An 18,277-nucleotide genomic window follows, 5' to 3' on the forward strand; every position below is an offset into this window, starting at 1 on the left:
ATCAGAGTTGCTGACCACCCGGACAGCGAGATCGCTGCCTTTATTCCACTCAAGTCCAGTAACGAGTTTCCATTTCGGCCACCTCACAACTGTGACAGCAACCTCACAACCGTAATGACCACCTCACAACATTAACTGAGCTCTCTGCTGCAGCAAACTCTTAGTCTTACTGGCTTACTCGATATTTTGCTTTTGCATTCCTTCAATACTCATATTCAGTGCTATGAATATCCATTACTTAATTGAATGTTGCCACTAAAAATGGTTTATTAGAGTAAAAGAATGCGTACAACTACAAGTGGAAGTTTCCAGTCAGCAGGAATTAAAGCCACCGAGTCCTGGCCAGCCGGAGCTCATTTCTTTAATTTATCCAATCAATTATCATTTCAACAACTCTACTCTTCTAGGCTGACAAGCCTAATGTATGTGCTGTGAATGGTTTATTGTTTGACACGAAAACTGCGCTCTATGCATCTGGTTTAAAATCAGCTTGCACATGAACGGCTCTGTTTAGAAATCTGCATCTCAGAGTTGCTCTGTCTTCGTTAACATCAGTTAGAGTTGTGTGTCTGGAGAGGGGTGGTTCTTAGAGTTTAAAAAAAAAAGAGAGGTTGGGCCAAGATAGCCCACGAAAGGATAGCATTGAGATGCTCTGCCTACCTCTGGGGTGTGGCAACCCTGGGGAAGGTTGGAGTGGGGTGGTTGTGAGCCTGGAGAGGGGTGGTTGTGAGCCTGGAGAGGGATGGTTGTAAGCCTGGAGAGGGGTGGTTGTGAGCCTGGAGAGGGGTGGTTGTGAGCCTGGAGTGGGGTGGTTGTGTGTCTGGAGAGAGGTGGTTGTAAGCCTGGAGAGGGATGGTTGTAAGCCTGGAGAGGGGTGGTTGTGAGCCTGGAGAGGGGTGGTTGTGAGCCTGGAGTGGGGTGGTTGTGAGCCTGGAGAGGGGTGGTTGTGAGCCTGGAGAGGGGTGGTTGTAAGCCTGGAGAGGGATGGTTGTAAGCCTGGAGAGGGGTGGTTGTGTGTCTGGAGAGAGGTGGTTGTAAGCCTGGAGAGGGTTAGTTGTGAGCCTGGAGAGGGGTAATTGTAAGACTGGAGAGGGGTAATTGTAAGACTGGAGAGGGGTGGTTGTGAGCCTGGAGAGGGGTGGTTGTGAGCCTGGAGAGTGGTGGCTGTGAGCCTGGAGAGGGATGGTTGTGAGCCTGGAGAGGGGTGGTTGTGAGCCTGGAGAGGGGTGGTTGTAAGCCTGGAGAGGGGTGGTTGTAAGCCTGGAGAGGGATGGTTGTGAGCCTGGAGAGGGATGATTGTAAGCCTGGAGAGGGGTGGTTGTGAGCCTGGAGAGGGGTGGTTGTAAGCCTGGAGAGGGGTGGTTGTGAGCCTGGAGAGGGATGGTTGTTAGCCTGGAGAGGGATGGTTGTGAGCCTGGAGAGGGGTGGTTGTAAGCCTGGAGAGGGGTGGTTGTGAGCCTGGAGAGGGGTGGTTGTGAGCCTGGAGAGGGGTGGTTGTAAGCCTGGAGAGGGGTGGTTGTGAGCCTGGAGAGGGATGGTTGTGAGCCTGGAGAGGGGTGGTTGTGAGCCTGGAGAGGGGTGGTTGTGAGCCTGGAGAGGGGTGGTTGTAAGCCTGGAGAGGGGTGGTTGTGAGCCTGGAGAGGGGTGGTTGTAAGCCTGGAGAGGGGTGGTTGTGAGCCTGGAGAGGGATGGTTGTTAGCCTGGAGAGGGGTGGTTGTAAGCCTGTAGAGGGGTGGTTGTGAGCCTGGAGAAGGATGGTTGTGAGCCTGGAGAGGGGTGGTTGTGAGCCTGGAGAAGGATGGTTGTGAGCCTGGAGAGGGGTGGTTGTAAGACTAGAGAGGGGTGGTTGTAAGCATGGAGAGGGGTGGTTGTGAGCCTGGAGAGGGGTGATTGTGAGCCTGGAGAGGGATGGTTGTAAGCCTGGAGAGGGGTGGTTGTGAGCCTGGAGAGGGGTGGTTGTAAGCCTGGAGAGGGGTGGTTGTAAGCATGGAGAGGGATGGTTGTGAGCATGGAGAGGGATGATTGTAAGCATGGAGAGGGGTGGTTGTAAGCCCGGAGAGGGGTGGTTGTGAGCCTGGAGAGGGATGGTTGTGAGCCTGGAGAGGGATGGTTGTTAGCCTGGAGAGGGATGGTTGTGAGCCTGGAGAGGGGTGGTTGTAAGCCTGGAGAGGGGTGGTTGTAAGCCTGGAGAGGGATGGTTGTGAGCCTGGAGAGGGATGGTTGTAAGCCTGGAGAGGGGTGGTTGTGAGCCTGGAGAGGGGTGGTTGTAAGCCTGGAGAGGGGTGGTTGTGAGCCTGGAGAGGGATGGTTGTTAGCCTGGAGAGGGATGGTTGTGAGCCTGGAGAGGGGTGGTTGTAAGCCTGGAGAGGGGTGGTTGTGAGCCTGGAGAGGGGTGGTTGTGAGACTGGAGAGGGGTGGTTGTAAGCCTGGAGAGGGGTGGTTGTGAGCCTGGAGAGGGATGGTTGTAAGCCTGGAGAGGGTGGTTGTGAGCCTGGAGAGGGGTGGTTGTGAGACTGGAGAGGGGTGGTTGTAAGCCTGGAGAGGGGTGGTTGTGAGACTGGAGAGGGGTGGTTGTAAGCCTGGAGAGGGGTGGTTGTGAGCCTGGAGAGGGATGGTTGTTAGCCTGGAGAGGGGTGGTTGTAAGCCTGTAGAGGGGTGGTTGTGAGCCTGGAGAAGGATGGTTGTGAGCCTGGAGAGGGGTGGTTGTGAGCCTGGAGAAGGATGGTTGTGAGCCTGGAGAGGGGTGGTTGTAAGACTAGAGAGGGGTGGTTGTAAGCATGGAGAGGGGTGGTTGTGAGCCTGGAGAGGGGTGATTGTGAGCCTGGAGAGGGATGGTTGTAAGCCTGGAGAGGGGTGGTTGTGAGCCTGGAGAGGGGTGGTTGTAAGCCTGGAGAGGGGTGGTTGTAAGCATGGAGAGGGATGGTTGTGAGCATGGAGAGGGATGATTGTAAGCATGGAGAGGGGTGGTTGTAAGCCCGGAGAGGGGTGGTTGTGAGCCTGGAGAGGGATGGTTGTGAGCCTGGAGAGGGATGGTTGTTAGCCTGGAGAGGGTGCCATATTCCAGTAACTTGGTTGTATTATTTTAGTTCTCGGTATAATATTTCCATACGATTAAGCGACAGTCTTGTTTATATATTAACCTTTATTATATATGATAACCTAAGTCTAAGTCCGATTAGGATCACTTCCTTTATATTTTCTATTAAAATTCAATTATCACTGCCCAGCAGTGCAGAAATAATATTTACGTACTGGAGATCGCATTTCTAGCACTTGTGTAGTTTACTGTGGATTGTTACCATAACTTGCGAGCGGGGACGAGCGTCTCCTGTGTTAGAAGTTTCTTTATTTAAATAAATATAAAACGGGAGAAACCAAATAAGGATTGTCAGTTTGAAATGTATAGCTTGCTTTTGTTACATTTTGCTACAATTAATAAAAGCTCGCGAGTCTTAGGAGAGATGTTTCTTAGAATCTGTTTCAAAGTTCACAATAGAAAACTTTTAGTTGTCAGCACTTCGCTGGAACAGGTTCCCGGCTCGTGCTACTCAGATTGGTAAGTAGCCAACAGCTTCTTAGTAACCGTTACCTAGCCAACTAGCTGCTACTTAGTAACTGTTACCTAGCCAACTAGCTGCTACTTAGTAACTGTTACCTAGCCAACTAGCTGCTACTTAGTAACTGTTACCTAGCCAACTAGCTGCTACTTAGTAACTGTTACCTAGCCAACTAGCTGCTACTTAGTAACCGTTACCTAGCCAACTAGCTGCGCATTTCTCCAACTCAGTCAGCTAGCCTGATTCTAGTAGTTTCGCCCAATTCTTAACTGTCAGCACTTGAAAATCCATGAAATGTGCTCGATAATTCACTATATATTTATAGTGAGCGAAGTTAGTAGCTATTATTAGCGTCTTGGTACTGCCCTCGCAGATTCGTTTGTTTTTTGAGTTATAACTAGATACTTGTTTAGTTTTCACTTGTTTAGTTTCACTATATTGTTTAGATTCCTTCAAACTTAATCGTGGTTCTCGTACTAATTCCTGAATAGATGCAACAATTCGTACTGTTAAGCTATTAGTAGCAGTAACCATGGTAACCAAGCTATTATTAGCATATGAAGCACGGAATAATCAGAAAAGACACAAAAAACTTGCATTTTCGGTGGTGTAAATCAGCATTTATTAAACTTCAAAGTAAACAGTAAATTACCCTCTGTAAAGTACTCAACACCTGAGTTTTCTACAAGTTTCACGGCTTCTCCCCCGATAGAATGCAAGTAGTTTACCTGTGAGGGCAGCCTAGTGCTCCAGTTTTACTTCATCTTCCACAGTCTGGACAATATCGCTGGCTACTCGGCTTAAGTAACCGTTACTTAGTAACCGTTACTTAGTTAATACTGGCTACCCTGCTTTCATCACATTACAGTTAAAGTTACGAACCCTTTCGTAACGCTTCGATCAGAGGATCAGGTAACCTTCCCGAGCTTTCAGCAGTTTCAAAATCACGCCAATACGCCAGTCTTTTGGATCACTATCGTGGATTTCACACCGCGGTATAACCTTATTTGAGCACAGAACTTGGTTTTCGACACGTCACAACTTTACTGAGTGACGTCACAGAAGGTGGAATATTAGGTGTCGTCATGGCAACGTGGTATATGTTCACACCTTGTAGTTTAGTTTTCAGAGAAACGTACGTACTTGTGTCGTCATGGCAACAGACGGACTTACTGTCGTACTTACAACTCGCAACTTCGTAAAAAGTACTCAGATTTTTACTCAACAGTCGGTTTAGACTGCGTGAACTGTGACGTATACAAATGTTTACCTATTATTTACAAAGCTATGTTTGGTCACTTGTTTTGTGTTATTTGTTTCAAACTGTACAACTACATTTAATAAATTTTGTAAATGTGTATGATTGTTTTTGTACGATTTTTCCCGGAACTGCCCAACTGATACTCTGACTAAACTGTGAGTTGTAGCTAGTTACTTAGTAACCGTTACTTAGCAACACCACTACAGTTACTTAGCAACAGTCAACACCACTACAGTTACTTAGTAACCGTTACTTAGCAACACCACTACAGCTACTTAGTAACCGTTACTTAGCAACACCACTACAGCTACTTAGTAACCGTTACTTAGCAACACCACTACAGTTACATAGTAACCGTTACTTAGCAACACCACTACAGTTACTTAGTAACCGTTACTTAGCAACACCACTATAGTTACTTAGTAACCGTTACTAAGCAACACCACTACAGTTACTTAGTAACCGTTACTTAGCAACACCACTACAGTTACTTAGTAACCGTTACTTAGCAACACCACTACAGCTACTTAGTAACCGTTACTTAGCAACACCACTACAGTTACTTAGTAACCGTTACTTAGCAACACCACTACAGTTACTTAGTAACCGTTACTTAGCAACACCACTACAGCTACTTAGTAACCGTTACTTAGCAACACCACTACAGTTACTTAGTAACCGTTACTTACAGTTACTACAGTTTACTATGCTTATATGAGCGGTGCTATCATCTGTGTGTTTATTGAGGTTTTTGCATGTTTTACTCAATACTGTGTGATATATCTGTGGCTGCTCATTATTGATTATTTATATACTTGTTCATTATTTGCATTTAGTTTGTTTTATTCCATTGTGATCTCGGTGGCGCCCAAAGAGCTGTTAGTTATTGCTGTCATGGCAACACCACTACAGTTACTCATCACGAGTCTGTTTAGTTAGCAGGTTAGCTTTGTTTTTAGATTTGCAATGATTTACTACTTGATACTCTACCTGTCAATACGTACTATTATCACTCCATAGTCTAGATTCTACTACTACTGTAGTCTATAGTCTAGATTATAGTCTAGATTCTACTACTACTGTAGTCTATAGTCTAGATTATAGTATAGATTCTACTACTACTGTAGTCTATAGTCTAGATTATAGTCTAGATTTTACTACTACTGTAGTCTATTATAGTCTAGATTATAGTCTAGATTATAGTCTAGATTTTACTACTACTGTAGTCTATAGTCTAGATTATAGTATAGATTCTACTACTACTGTAGTCTACAGTCTAGATTATAGTCTAGATTCTACTACTACTGTAGTCTATAGTCTTGATTATAGTATAGATTATAGTCTAGATTATCACTCCATAGTCTAGATTACTACTAGATCTACTACTGTAGTCTATAGTCTAGATTATAGTCTAGCTATCATCATATCTACCAAGCAGAGACTAGAGGGTGTTTCAAAAGTCTTGTAAAATTGTAAGGATTTATTTGTTGAATAACTTTTTAATCATTTGTCTAAACTTGATTCTGTAAAAAGTTATTGTTATTTCTAAGCTTCTTAAGGTTTAGTGGCGACTTCTGGATTTCGTACGTTGCCATGGCCACCATAGCAACCATATCAACCAGAATCAGTCCCCTAGCAACGGAGCTAAAATGTAGTTGCTTGTGTTCACCATAGCAACCATATCAACCAGAATCAGTCCCCTAGCAACGGAGCTAAAATGTAGTTGCTTGTGTTCACCATAGCAACCATATCAACCAGAATCAGTCCCCTAGCAACGGAGCTAAAATGTAGTTGCTTGTGTTCACCATAGCAACCATACCAACCAGAATCAGTCCCCTAGCAACGGAGCTAAAATGTAGTTGCTTGTGTTCACCATAGCAACCATATCAACCAGAATCAGTCCCCTAGCAACGGAGCTAAAATGTAGTTGCTTGTGTTCACCATAGCAACCATATCAACCAGAATCAGTCCCCTAGCAACGGAGCTAAAATGTAGTTGCTTGTGTTCACCATAGCAACCATATCAACCAGAATCAGTCCCCTAGCAACGGAGCTAAAATGTAGTTGCTTGTGTTCACCATAGCAACCATATCAACCAGAATCAGTCCCCTAGCAACGGAGCTAAAATGTAGTTGCTTGTGTTTACCATAGCAACCATATCAACCAGATCAGTCCCCTAGCAACGGAGCTAAAATGTAGTTGCTTGTGTTCGCATCTCCGTCTATATCTCACAAATAACAACATCTCGCTCCTAGCTGGAACTTGTTGCATAATGTAGCAAGCTCTTGTTTATCCGACCCCTGATTTCCTGTACCACAATACCACAATATACTCCGTCCCTATTGGCTCCCAACCTCAATATACTCCGTCCCTATTGGCTCCCAACCTCAATATACTCTGTCCCTATTGGCTCCCAACCACAACCCCAGCCTACTATTGGACAATGACTGAGGGACTACTCGTTGTTATAATCCATCTCTAGTTCACAAGCCCGGCATCGATTATATCGTTAAACGTTAAACTAGTATACTACACTAGTTGTAGTATACTACACTAGTAGCTTAGTTGTAGAGAGTTGAGAGTTGAGAGTCTGAATGTACAGTAGCTAATAGTACTAGTATACTACACTAGTAGCTTAGTTGTAGAGAGTTGAGAGTAGTATACTACACTAGTAGCTTAGTTGTAGAGAGTTGAGAGTAGTATACTACACTAGTAGCTTAGTTGTAGAGAGTTGAGAGTAGTATACTACACTAGTAGCTTAGTTGTAGAGAGTTGAGAGTAGTATACTACACTAGTAGCTTAGTTGTAGAGAGTTGAGAGTAGTATACTACACTAGTAGCTTAGTTGTAGAGAGTTGAGAGTAGTATACTACACTAGTAGCTTAGTTGTAGAGAGTTGAGAGTAGTATACTACACTAGTAGCTTAGTTGTAGAGAGTTGAGAGTTGAGAGTCTGAATGTACAGTAGCTAGTAGTACTAGTATAGTACACTAGTAGCTTAGTTGTAGAGAGTTGAGAGTAGTATACTACACTAGTAGCTTAGTTGTAGAGAGTTGAGAGTAGTATACTACACTAGTAGCTTAGTTGTAGAGAGTTGAGAGTAGTATACTACACTAGTAGCTTAGTTGTAGAGAGTTGAGAGTAGTATACTACACTAGTAGCTTAGTTGTAGGGAGTTGAGAGTCAGAATGTACAGTACTACAGTAGCTAGTAGTAATAGTATACACTATACTACACTAGTAGTACTATACAGTATAGCACTAGGAGAGCTGCTAGATTTACACAGCGAGGTTTCGTTTACACTAGTAACTAGGACTTGTTTACTTATCTCAAACTCTCAAATAGGTTTAATATTTTAGTGGTTTTATTACAGTGTTGTACTTCTACTATATTTTGTAGTTTGAATCTAGTAGTGTTCTGTGTTTAACTCTAAACCACTAGCTATATAAGTATATACTACAACTACTAGATATATACTACAACTACTAGATATATATATACTAGTAGCTCTTGCTATCTTTTGACTGGCATATCATTTGTTCAGGGCTACTGTAAACAATTAAACTGATATAACTACAAAACTATCAGCTTAGTACTTTAGTAACCGTTACTTAGCAACACTACTACATCTAGGTAAACTATAGGTAAAAATATAATATTAATCATAAGCTAAAATGTACTAATCTTTGTATTCTAAATGGGGAAAAAGAAGAAACATTGTCAGTCAGTCGAGAAAATTGTCAGTCAGGCTATATGGCAGCTTTGTCGATGTTGTGACTATGCTAGTAGTGGTCCCAGGCTTGCGACTGGAATTGCGGTGTTAAATCGATTTAAAGGTATACCAACGATCCACCTCCCACTTGTTGTTTGGTACTTAGCATTAATAGTGTCAGCTGTAGCCATTTATAGCAAGAATCTTAAAACTAAAGGGGATGACAAGGAAAAGAGGAAGGAAAAAGAATAACGGAACAAACAATTAATTAAAGTATTTACAGGAGCATTAGTTATTGTAATTACAAGCTTCAAATAAATCACTGACTAAATGGGGAAAAAAGAAGAAACATTGTCAGTCAGTCGAGAAAATTGTCAGTCAGGCTATATGGCAGCTTTGTAGATGTTGTGACAATGCTAGTAGTGGTCCCAGGCTTGCGACTGGAATTAGTTAGCCTTCTCCCGCTGACTTATTTTCGTCATCTCATTTGACTCCTCATTCGTTGAAGCTCGTGATAATCCTCTGGAGTCTTTCGTCGTATCTTCTCTGTTCCGCAGATCTTGACTAAGCATCCTCTCGCATCATCACCATCTTGATCTGGACTTCAGTCAGGACTTGTTCTTTCTTAAGACACTCCAGGGACTTCCTGATTGTTGAATAGGAACAGGAAAACTGTTGAATCCGTGGTACTATCCCTCTGCTATGTTGCTGGATTGCGGAAGGAGAAGGATTGTTATTTTTATACTGATTTTGTTTCCACTCTTAGTGTTCCATTATAGCATTGCTTATTCAAATACTCAACCGAGTGTGATAAACCCATGTTTTTGCTTTCATAATTATGTCCGCCCAAAATGATGTCTGTCAACATAATATCCTCACAAATGAGGGCCGATAAGGTAGTTTAAAATTGAGCGGGATGCTGCAATGATCAACATTACCCACATATAAATGTCACCTCCAGTGGCTCTGCTAAAGACGATTTTACGTCCCTTCAACCATTACACAATACTAGCAGGATCCCGTCATAACACAATATGTTCTACATCGCACGAGGTTTACGAGTCCAAGTGGTGTCTTATTCCTTCCTCTTATTCCTTGGCTAATTTTTTTGCTGATTTGAAGGCCATTAAAGCATTTGACCCAGTCAAAAAAGTTTCAGTTGTATATCTTTTACGGTTTTTGCGGAAAGTCACGTTAAAGTTGATGCCGTGGTGTCAGTAAAATGGCACGGATCCATATATATATATATATCGTCTCGCTTATATATAGTAAGATGTTCTACATAGCACGAGGTTTATCACTCATATTTTCCATTACATCAAATTCCGGCCTCATTTCCAATTTTACTTAGACTTCGAGCAAAACGTCAGATGCAACGTCAGCCATGTCTCGGAGCCACTACATTTCCCGATAAAACTAACTATAAAATTATTTTATATCGAATATGGTAAATCTTCTGCTATCATAAGATTTTTGTAAAGTGTAATTCATACTTCAAAGTTAATTATATCGATCAGAAAGTGCACTTATCCATTTTCTTTGTTCAAATGATCAGATCATCGTAATGTTTTACTGGACATTTCCCCCTCTCTCTCTCTCTGATTTTAGTTTAAGAACCTTGTATTTTAGTGCCACTTCCATCAAATTCTAATAGTTCGTTTGAATAAAGCCTAAATAGTTAAGACAGCCGCCTAATTTTTAGGCGACATTTCCATTGTCTACCTCTCTTAAAATCATTGTAAGTATCTACAACAGTCTTTCAGACACTTTAAACAGTCATGTAGACATTTATAACCGATTTGTTATCATTTTCAGCAGTCATAAAGACGTTTTAGCAGTGATTTAGTGATCATGTAGGCATTTACAACAGTCATGTATGCATTTCTAGATACTTTGTAACAATTTTCAGATACTTTGTAAAGATATTAAGTACGGATTCTCTTAACTTTTGATCTCACCACTACAGTTACTTTGTAAAGATATTAAGTACGGATTCTCTTAACTTTGTGAAGATATTAAGTACGGATTCTCTTAACTTTGTAAAGATATTAAGTACGGATTCTCTTAACTTTGTAAAGATATTAAGTACGGATTCTCTTAACTTTTGAGAAGATACTTTGTAAAGATATTAAGTACGGATTCTCTTAACTTTTCAGATACTTTGTAAAGATATTAAGTACGGATTCTCTTAACTTTTGAGAAGATACTTTGTAAAGATATTAAGTACGGATTCTCTTAACTTTTTCAGATACTTTGTAAAGATATTAAGTACGGATTCTCTTAACTTTGTAAAGATATTAAGTACGGATTCTCTTAACTTTTGAGAAGATACTTTGTAAAGATATTAAGTACGGATTCTCTTAACTTTGTAAAGATATTAAGTACGGATTCTCTTAACTTTTGAGAAGATACTTTGTAAAGATATTAAGTACGGATTCTCTTAACTTTTCAGATACTTTGTAAAGATATTAAGTACGGATTCTCTTAACTTTTGAGAAGATACTTTGTAAAGATATTAAGTACGGATTCTCTTAACTTTTTCAGATACTTTGTAAAGATATTAAGTACGGATTCTCTTAACTTTGTAAAGATATTAAGTACGGATTCTCTTAACTTTTGAGAAGATACTTTGTAAAGATATTAAGTACGGATTCTCTTAACTTTGTAAAGATATTAAGTACGGATTCTCTTAACTTTTGAGAAGATACTTTGTAAAGATATTAAGTACGGATTCTCTTAACTTTTCAGATACTTTGTAAAGATATTAAGTACGGATTCTCTTAACTTTTGAGAAGATACTTTGTAAAGATATTAAGTACGGATTCTCTTAACTTTTTCAGATACTTTGTAAAGATATTAAGTACGGATTCTCTTAACTAACTTATATATATTTCTTAACTTTTGATCTCTCAGTCGGGGGGTAGGTGCAAACTAGTATTTAAATCTGGAAACCCTGCTTCATTGCGAACCCATACTAACTTACACATGGCGCTGTCAGCACGTGCAAAGTACTGCGGGTAAAGTAGAGCACGTGCAAAGTAAAATAGAGCACGTGCAAAATAAAATAGAGCACGTGCAAAGTAAAATAGAGCACGTGCAAAATAAAATAGACCACGTGCAAAATAAAATAGACCAAGTGCAAAATAAAATAGAGCACGTGCAAAATAAACACAGGTGTAGCTGAATCTGCGGTCCCTGGAAGTAAGCAGTCAGCAGCATTCCTTTGTCTACTGACCAGTAAACAGTTCCTCCGCAGAACCTCCAGGACCAGGCAATCTTGTGAGGCTGTTTTGTGGCATTTCCCCTGGTGATTTCCCTCATTATTTCCTCCTCTAACACAATATGATTATACAGCTGCTGATTTTTCAAACCAGTAACCTGAGTATCCCACCTAGGTAATTACAGTGAGAAATGCTGGACCAGTGATTTTAGTGATTAATGAGAAGTTCGCGTTATTTTGTTAACATTTGCCCTGAACTACCACTTCTACTACTAGAGTAGGGTAGAGTCTGTAGTGTTGTTAGGTAACATGGGTAGAGTCTGTAGTGTTGCTAGGTAACATGGGTAGAGTCTGTAGTGTTGCTAGGTAACATGGGTAGAGTCTGTAGTGTTGCTAGGTAACATGGGTAGAGTCTGCAGTGTTGCTAGGTAACATGGGTAGAGTCTGTAGTGTTGCTAGGTAACATGGGTAGAGTCTGCAGTGTTGCTAGGTAACATGGGTAGAGTCTGTAGTGTTGCTAGGTAACATGGGTAGAGTCTGTAGTGTTGTTAGGTAACATGGGTAGAGTCTGTAGTGTTGCTAGGTAACATGGGTAGAGTCTGTAGTGTTGCTAGGTAACATGGGTAGAGTCTGTAGTGTTACTAGGTAACATGGGTAGAGTCTGTAGTGTTGCTAGGTAACATGGGTAGTCTTTAGCCTTATTTCTAGTAGTGTTTGAAATGGCTTCACTCGTACCTTCTATCGGAATGAACGAATACTTTTTAGTTCCTCCGAGCTAGATACTGTTCAGTTAGCTACTGTTGCTAAGTAACTGTAGTAATGTTGCTAAGTAACGGTTACTTAGTAACTGTAGTGGTGTTGCTAAGTAACGGTTACTAAGTAACTGTAGTGATGTTGCTAAGTAACGGTTACTTAGTAACTGTAGTGGTGTTGCTAAGTAACGGTTACTAAGTAACTGTAGTGATGTTGCTAAGTAACGGTTACTAAGTAACTGTAGTGATGTTGCTAAGTAACGGTTACTAAGTAACTGTAGTGATGTTGCTAAGTAACGGTTAGATACTGTGTGTCTCCTTGAATCAGTGCTCTTCACTGAGCTATCTCTTAGTCACTGTGCACTGTGCACTACTTGTATTACATTTGTTTGTTGCTTTGTAAGTCACAGAATCTGCTTCCTCGGTAGTGTCCTGTGAGTCCATGTAGTGTTGCTAGGTAACCTGTGAATGGCACTGAATTAGGATCATGTGTTGCTAGGTAATCTGTGAGTGGCACTGAATTAGGATCATGTGTTGCTAGGTAATCTGTGAGTAGCACTGAGTTAGGGTCATGTGACATGTGTTGCTAGGTAACATGGCACTGAGTTAGGGTCATGTGTTGCTAGGTAACTGAGTGGCACTGAGTTAGGATCATGTGTTGCTAGGTAACCTGTGAATGGCACTGAATTAGGATCATGTGTTGCTAGGTAACCTGCGAGTGGCACTGAGTTAGGGTCATGTGTTGCTAGGTAACTGAGTGGCACTGAGTTAGGATCATGTGTTGCTAGGTAACTGAGTGGCACTGAGTTAGGATCATGTGTTGCTAGGTAACATGTGAGTGGCACTGAGTTAGGGTCGTGTGTTGCTAGGTAACTGAGTGGCACTGAGTTAGGGTCATGTGTTGCTATGTAACCTGTGAATGGCACTGAATTAGGGTCATGTGTTGCTAGGTAACCTGCGAGTGGCACTGAGTTAGGGTCATGTGTTGCTAGGTAACATGTGAGTGGCACTGAGTTAGAATCATGTGTTTCTAGGTAACGTGGCACTGAGTTAGGGTCATGTGTTGCTTTGTATATCTTCAGAATTGTCTATACCTCGGTTAACCTTATGTAATATCATTGGTATATCAGTTGGGTGCACGATAGATAGATGTAAAGGGTTATTGTAAAGTTAACATATTGGGAATATCGGGAATATTGGTGTATTCTGAATCCTCAGCTAATAGTGATCATAAATGACACTTTTCAATAAACCTAATTACTATCCACCTATCAACCGACGAGCTGATCTACTGATAATATCACATACTCCTACTATATATTATGTGATACTATCACATACTCCTTGTATTCATACAATTTCATTATTATATGGCTTATAAGTATTCTACAAGTATTTTTCTGCATTCACTTTTCTTTGATTCTAAATTGGACCAAAGGGAATATTTCTGCAGAATTTGTTTATTTTGTTGAACTGAAAGTTTCGGCAGGCATTATGTGTGAATCTCCACAATAAGCAGGAATTTTGGAGAAATCATGATTACATAGGCTTCAGAAATTGCGGGATAATATAATAAGGCTTCGCCGTCAAATGAAATTGCGAATATTCTTCAGGGAAAAGTCGCATGGATTAATTATACACCTAAACGGTAACAGAAACTTTTAATATAATATTAACATAGATAACATAGATAGCATTATTAGTAGTTGTAGTAATATTAGATACCATTATGGAGCAGGTGATATGTTAAGAATTGGATATGTATGTGACCGTAATCAGAAATATTTCTAATGAGATTTCAACATTTAATTTTGTTGAAAAATCAACAATAGACCAACATAATACTAACAAGCTACGCGTTTTACATCATGACTCACATATCATGCTCATACTTGCTTATATACATGTTTAAATTACATTCATTATAAAGGCATTCATTCAAGAATATTGAACAGGTTATTTCCTTAGTCATTAGTATTTTGATAAACATTCCTAACCTTACTCAGTAGCAGTACTCACAGGCCACAGCTCAACAGTCAACAGTAGTAATCTGGACTGTTCCTAACCTTACTCAGAATCTATTGTAAACCTGTTCACATTGTTTACCATCGCCTTTATGTTATACCTGTTTTAGTTTTGTAGACTCTAAAATCTTTAGAAACAGATCATGTTTCATCAAACATACCGTATGTGTTGTTTGCTGAACTCTGTGACTTTTTCATATATTATTTCGTTTTACATATTCCTTTTGCAATATCTAATTTTGTTTGAATTTTTAATAGCCAATATACAGTTCTATAGTAATAATTAATATAGATATAGTTCTGTAATATTCGTTTAGTAAGCATTGTCAATCCCAGCATCTCATGTTCCCCAAATAGAGCGGGTATGCTGCTTTCACTTCCTTATATGGGCATCACGTGTTCATCATGTCAGATCACGTGTTCTCCTTATATGGGCATCTCATGTTCCCCAATTAGAGCGGGTATGCTGCTCTTCACTGGAATGGTTTGTAGCCAGAATCCAAACAAAGGAGATTATATAATGTTCAGACAGCAGCTCAGTACTGTAACCATGGTAACACAGTCCTCAATTACTACTAGGTCGGAACTAAATGCGCAATTAAATTAGTTTTGGTTGAAAGCAGTAAAGTCACTAAAGATTGGCTGTACGTTTTAATCATGTTAAACATACCGACTACCTACAACCTGCACGTTTAGTGCGTGTAAACGTGTGTTATAGTACCTGTACTGCAAGTCCTGTACCAAGTCCAGTGTCCACTCTCTGTACCAAGTCCACTCTCTGGGGAATATCACTTTACCCTGATTGTTTGGGATTGCGTCGGCTTAGGTCTAATAAAAACAGTTTTGTTTTGGAAATAGTTCCCAGAGATATTTTACTTACAGTCAGAACAACTATTTGCATAAAGAAGCTTTTGTAGGACCGATCTGCTTTTCTGTGTCATTTTTATCTTTTATTTAAAAATTTGTAATTGTGTAGACTGATAATGGCCTAGCTGATTAGATCTTCTAGTCTTTGTTTCAAGTCTTTGTTGTGTATGTAATTATATTTAAGTGCCACCGTAAATTCTTAGATAATTGAAGAAAGTTAAAGAATAGTAATTGTCTAAGTTAATAATCAGAGATGTTGTCTGTATAGTTTATCCTTTGCAGCTCCCGCTGTAGCTTTATCGTTACTGTGGATAGTATTATTATGATCAAATTCAATACTTTCTCCTGCAGCTTTATCGTTACTGTGGATATTATTATTATGATCAATACTTTCTCCTGCAGCTTTATCGTTACTGTGGATATTATTATTATGATCAATACTTTCTCCTATAGCTTTATCGTTACTGTGGATATTATTATTATGATCAATACTTTCTCCTGCAGCTTTATCGTTACTGTGGATATTATTATTATGATCAATACTTTCTCCTGCAGCTTTATCGTTACTGTGGATAGTATTATTATGATCAATACTTTCTCCTGTTATAGCTTTATCGTTACTGTGGATATTATTATTATGATCAATACTTTCTCCTGTTATAGCTTTATCGTTACTGTGGATATTATTATTATGATCAATACTTTCTCCTGCAGCTTTATCGTTACTGTGGATAGTATTATTATGATCAATACTTTCTCCTGTTATAGCTTTATCGTTACTGTGGATATTATTATTATGATCAATACTTTCTCCTATAGCTTTATCGTTACTGTGGATATTATTATTATGATCAATACTTTCTCCTGCAGCTTTATCGTTACTGTGGATATTATTATTATGATCAATACTTTCTCCTGCAGCTTTATCGTTACTGTGGATAGTATTATTATGATCAATACTTTCTCCTGCAGCTTTATCGTTACTGTGGATATTATTATTATGATCAATACTTTCTCCTGTTATAGCTTTATCGTTACTGTGGATATTATTATTATGATCAATACTTTCTCTTACAGCTTTATCGTTACTGTGGATGTTATTATTATGATCAATACTTTCTCTTACAGCTTTATCGTTACTGTGGATGTTATTATTATGATCAATACTTTCTCCTGCAGCTTTATCGTTACTGTGGATATTATGAATACTTTCATGTTTAACAGGCAATGTTACTATGACTGCCATCTGATCCTAACTAATATTATGGGCAGTAAACTTACTCTGCCGACTTCTAACTGGTTACTGTCCACTTAGTATGTAGTGCTGTAACCATGGTTACACTGTAGTGTTTCACTAAGTTAGTGATTTAGTAACTCAGTTAAACAACATTTCCTGTAATTAACTGATAGTAGCCCGTCTAATGGGTTAATCTTAAACCAGTTCATCTTAGGAAGCTGGGTAGAGAGACCACTTTGTCACTACTGTAGTAAGGAGTGTAGTAAGAGTGTAATAGAATTGTAGACTACTATTACTACACTATTACTACACTCCTACTACACTATTACTACACTATTACTACACTATTACTACATGCCTACTACACTTCTTACTACTACTACTACACTATTACTACACTATTACTATACTCCTACTACACTCCTACTACACTCCTTACTACACTCCTACTACACTCCTACTATACTCCTACTACATTCGTACTACACTCTTACTACACTCCTACTACACTCCTACTACACTCCTACTTCACTCTTACTACACTCCTACTACACTCCTACTACACTCTTACTACACTCCTACTACACTACTACTACTACTATTACTACTACACTACTACTACACTCCTACTACACTCCTACTACACTCTTACTACACTCCTACTACACTCCTACTACACTCCTACTTCACTCTTACTACACTCCTACTACACTCCTACTACACTATTACTACACTATTACTACACATGCCTACTACACTTCTTACTACTACTACTACACTATTACTACACTATTACTACACTCCTACTACACTCTTACTACACTCCTACTACACTCCTACTACACTCCTACTTCACTCTTACTACACTCCTACTACACTCCTACTACACTATTACTACACTATTACTACACTATTACTACATGCCTACTACACTTCTTACTACTACTACTACACTATTACTACACTACTACTACACTCCTACTACACTCCTACTACACTCCTTACTACACTCCTACTACACTCCTACTATACTCCTACTACATTCGTACTACACTCTTACTACACTCCTACTACACTCCTACTACACTCCTACTTCACTCTTACTACACTCCTACTACACTCCTACTACACTCTTACTACACTCCTACTACACTACTACTACTACTATTACTACTACACTACTACTACACTCCTACTACACTCCTACTACACTCTTACTACACTCCTACTACACTCTTACTACACTCCTACTACACTCCTACTACACTCTTACTACACTCCTACTACACTACTACTACTACTATTACTACTACACTACTACTACACTCCTACTACACTCCTACTACACTCCTACTACACTACTACTACTACTCCTAATACTCTCTCCCTTGCCATGTCAGTCCGCTTCCAGGCGTTGCTGTAAAATAATCTTTAGTACAGTACATCGGTTTGATAAAATAACTGGGTCTCCAGTCTTTAGTATAATCTTTACACGGGTTTAATAGCCCGTAAAGCTAGGTCAGTAATCACACTTATCTCTAGCTGTAGTTATCACGCACCGTCTCCCTGCCTTCGTGCTGGATCTCAGGATCTGACCTCGTAATCACATCTAACGCTACTTTAACCAACATATAATGTATAATCATGCAG

The 18,277-nt window shown here is 39.9% G+C and overlaps 1 protein-coding gene across 1 annotated transcript; it reads right to left on the reverse strand.

The window, feature by feature from the left end:
• Window positions 1–466: 466 nt before the first annotated feature.
• Window positions 467–11,848, reverse strand: LOC134817500 (proline-rich protein 36-like). Its single transcript, XM_063826642.1, has 4 exons — window positions 11,763–11,848; window positions 1,899–3,019; window positions 661–1,678; window positions 467–569 (listed from the first exon to the last, which is right to left on the reverse strand). The coding sequence occupies exons 1-4, from the start codon at window positions 11,846–11,848 to the stop codon at window positions 467–469; spliced, it is 2,328 nt and encodes a 775-aa protein (XP_063682712.1).
• Between the last annotated feature and the right edge of the window lie 6,429 nt (window positions 11,849–18,277).

This window comes from Bolinopsis microptera, chromosome 6, assembly GCF_026151205.1.
Source record: "Bolinopsis microptera isolate Bmic1 chromosome 6, MBARI_Bmic_1.0, whole genome shotgun sequence".
Classification (NCBI taxonomy): domain Eukaryota; kingdom Metazoa; phylum Ctenophora; class Tentaculata; order Lobata; family Bolinopsidae; genus Bolinopsis; species Bolinopsis microptera.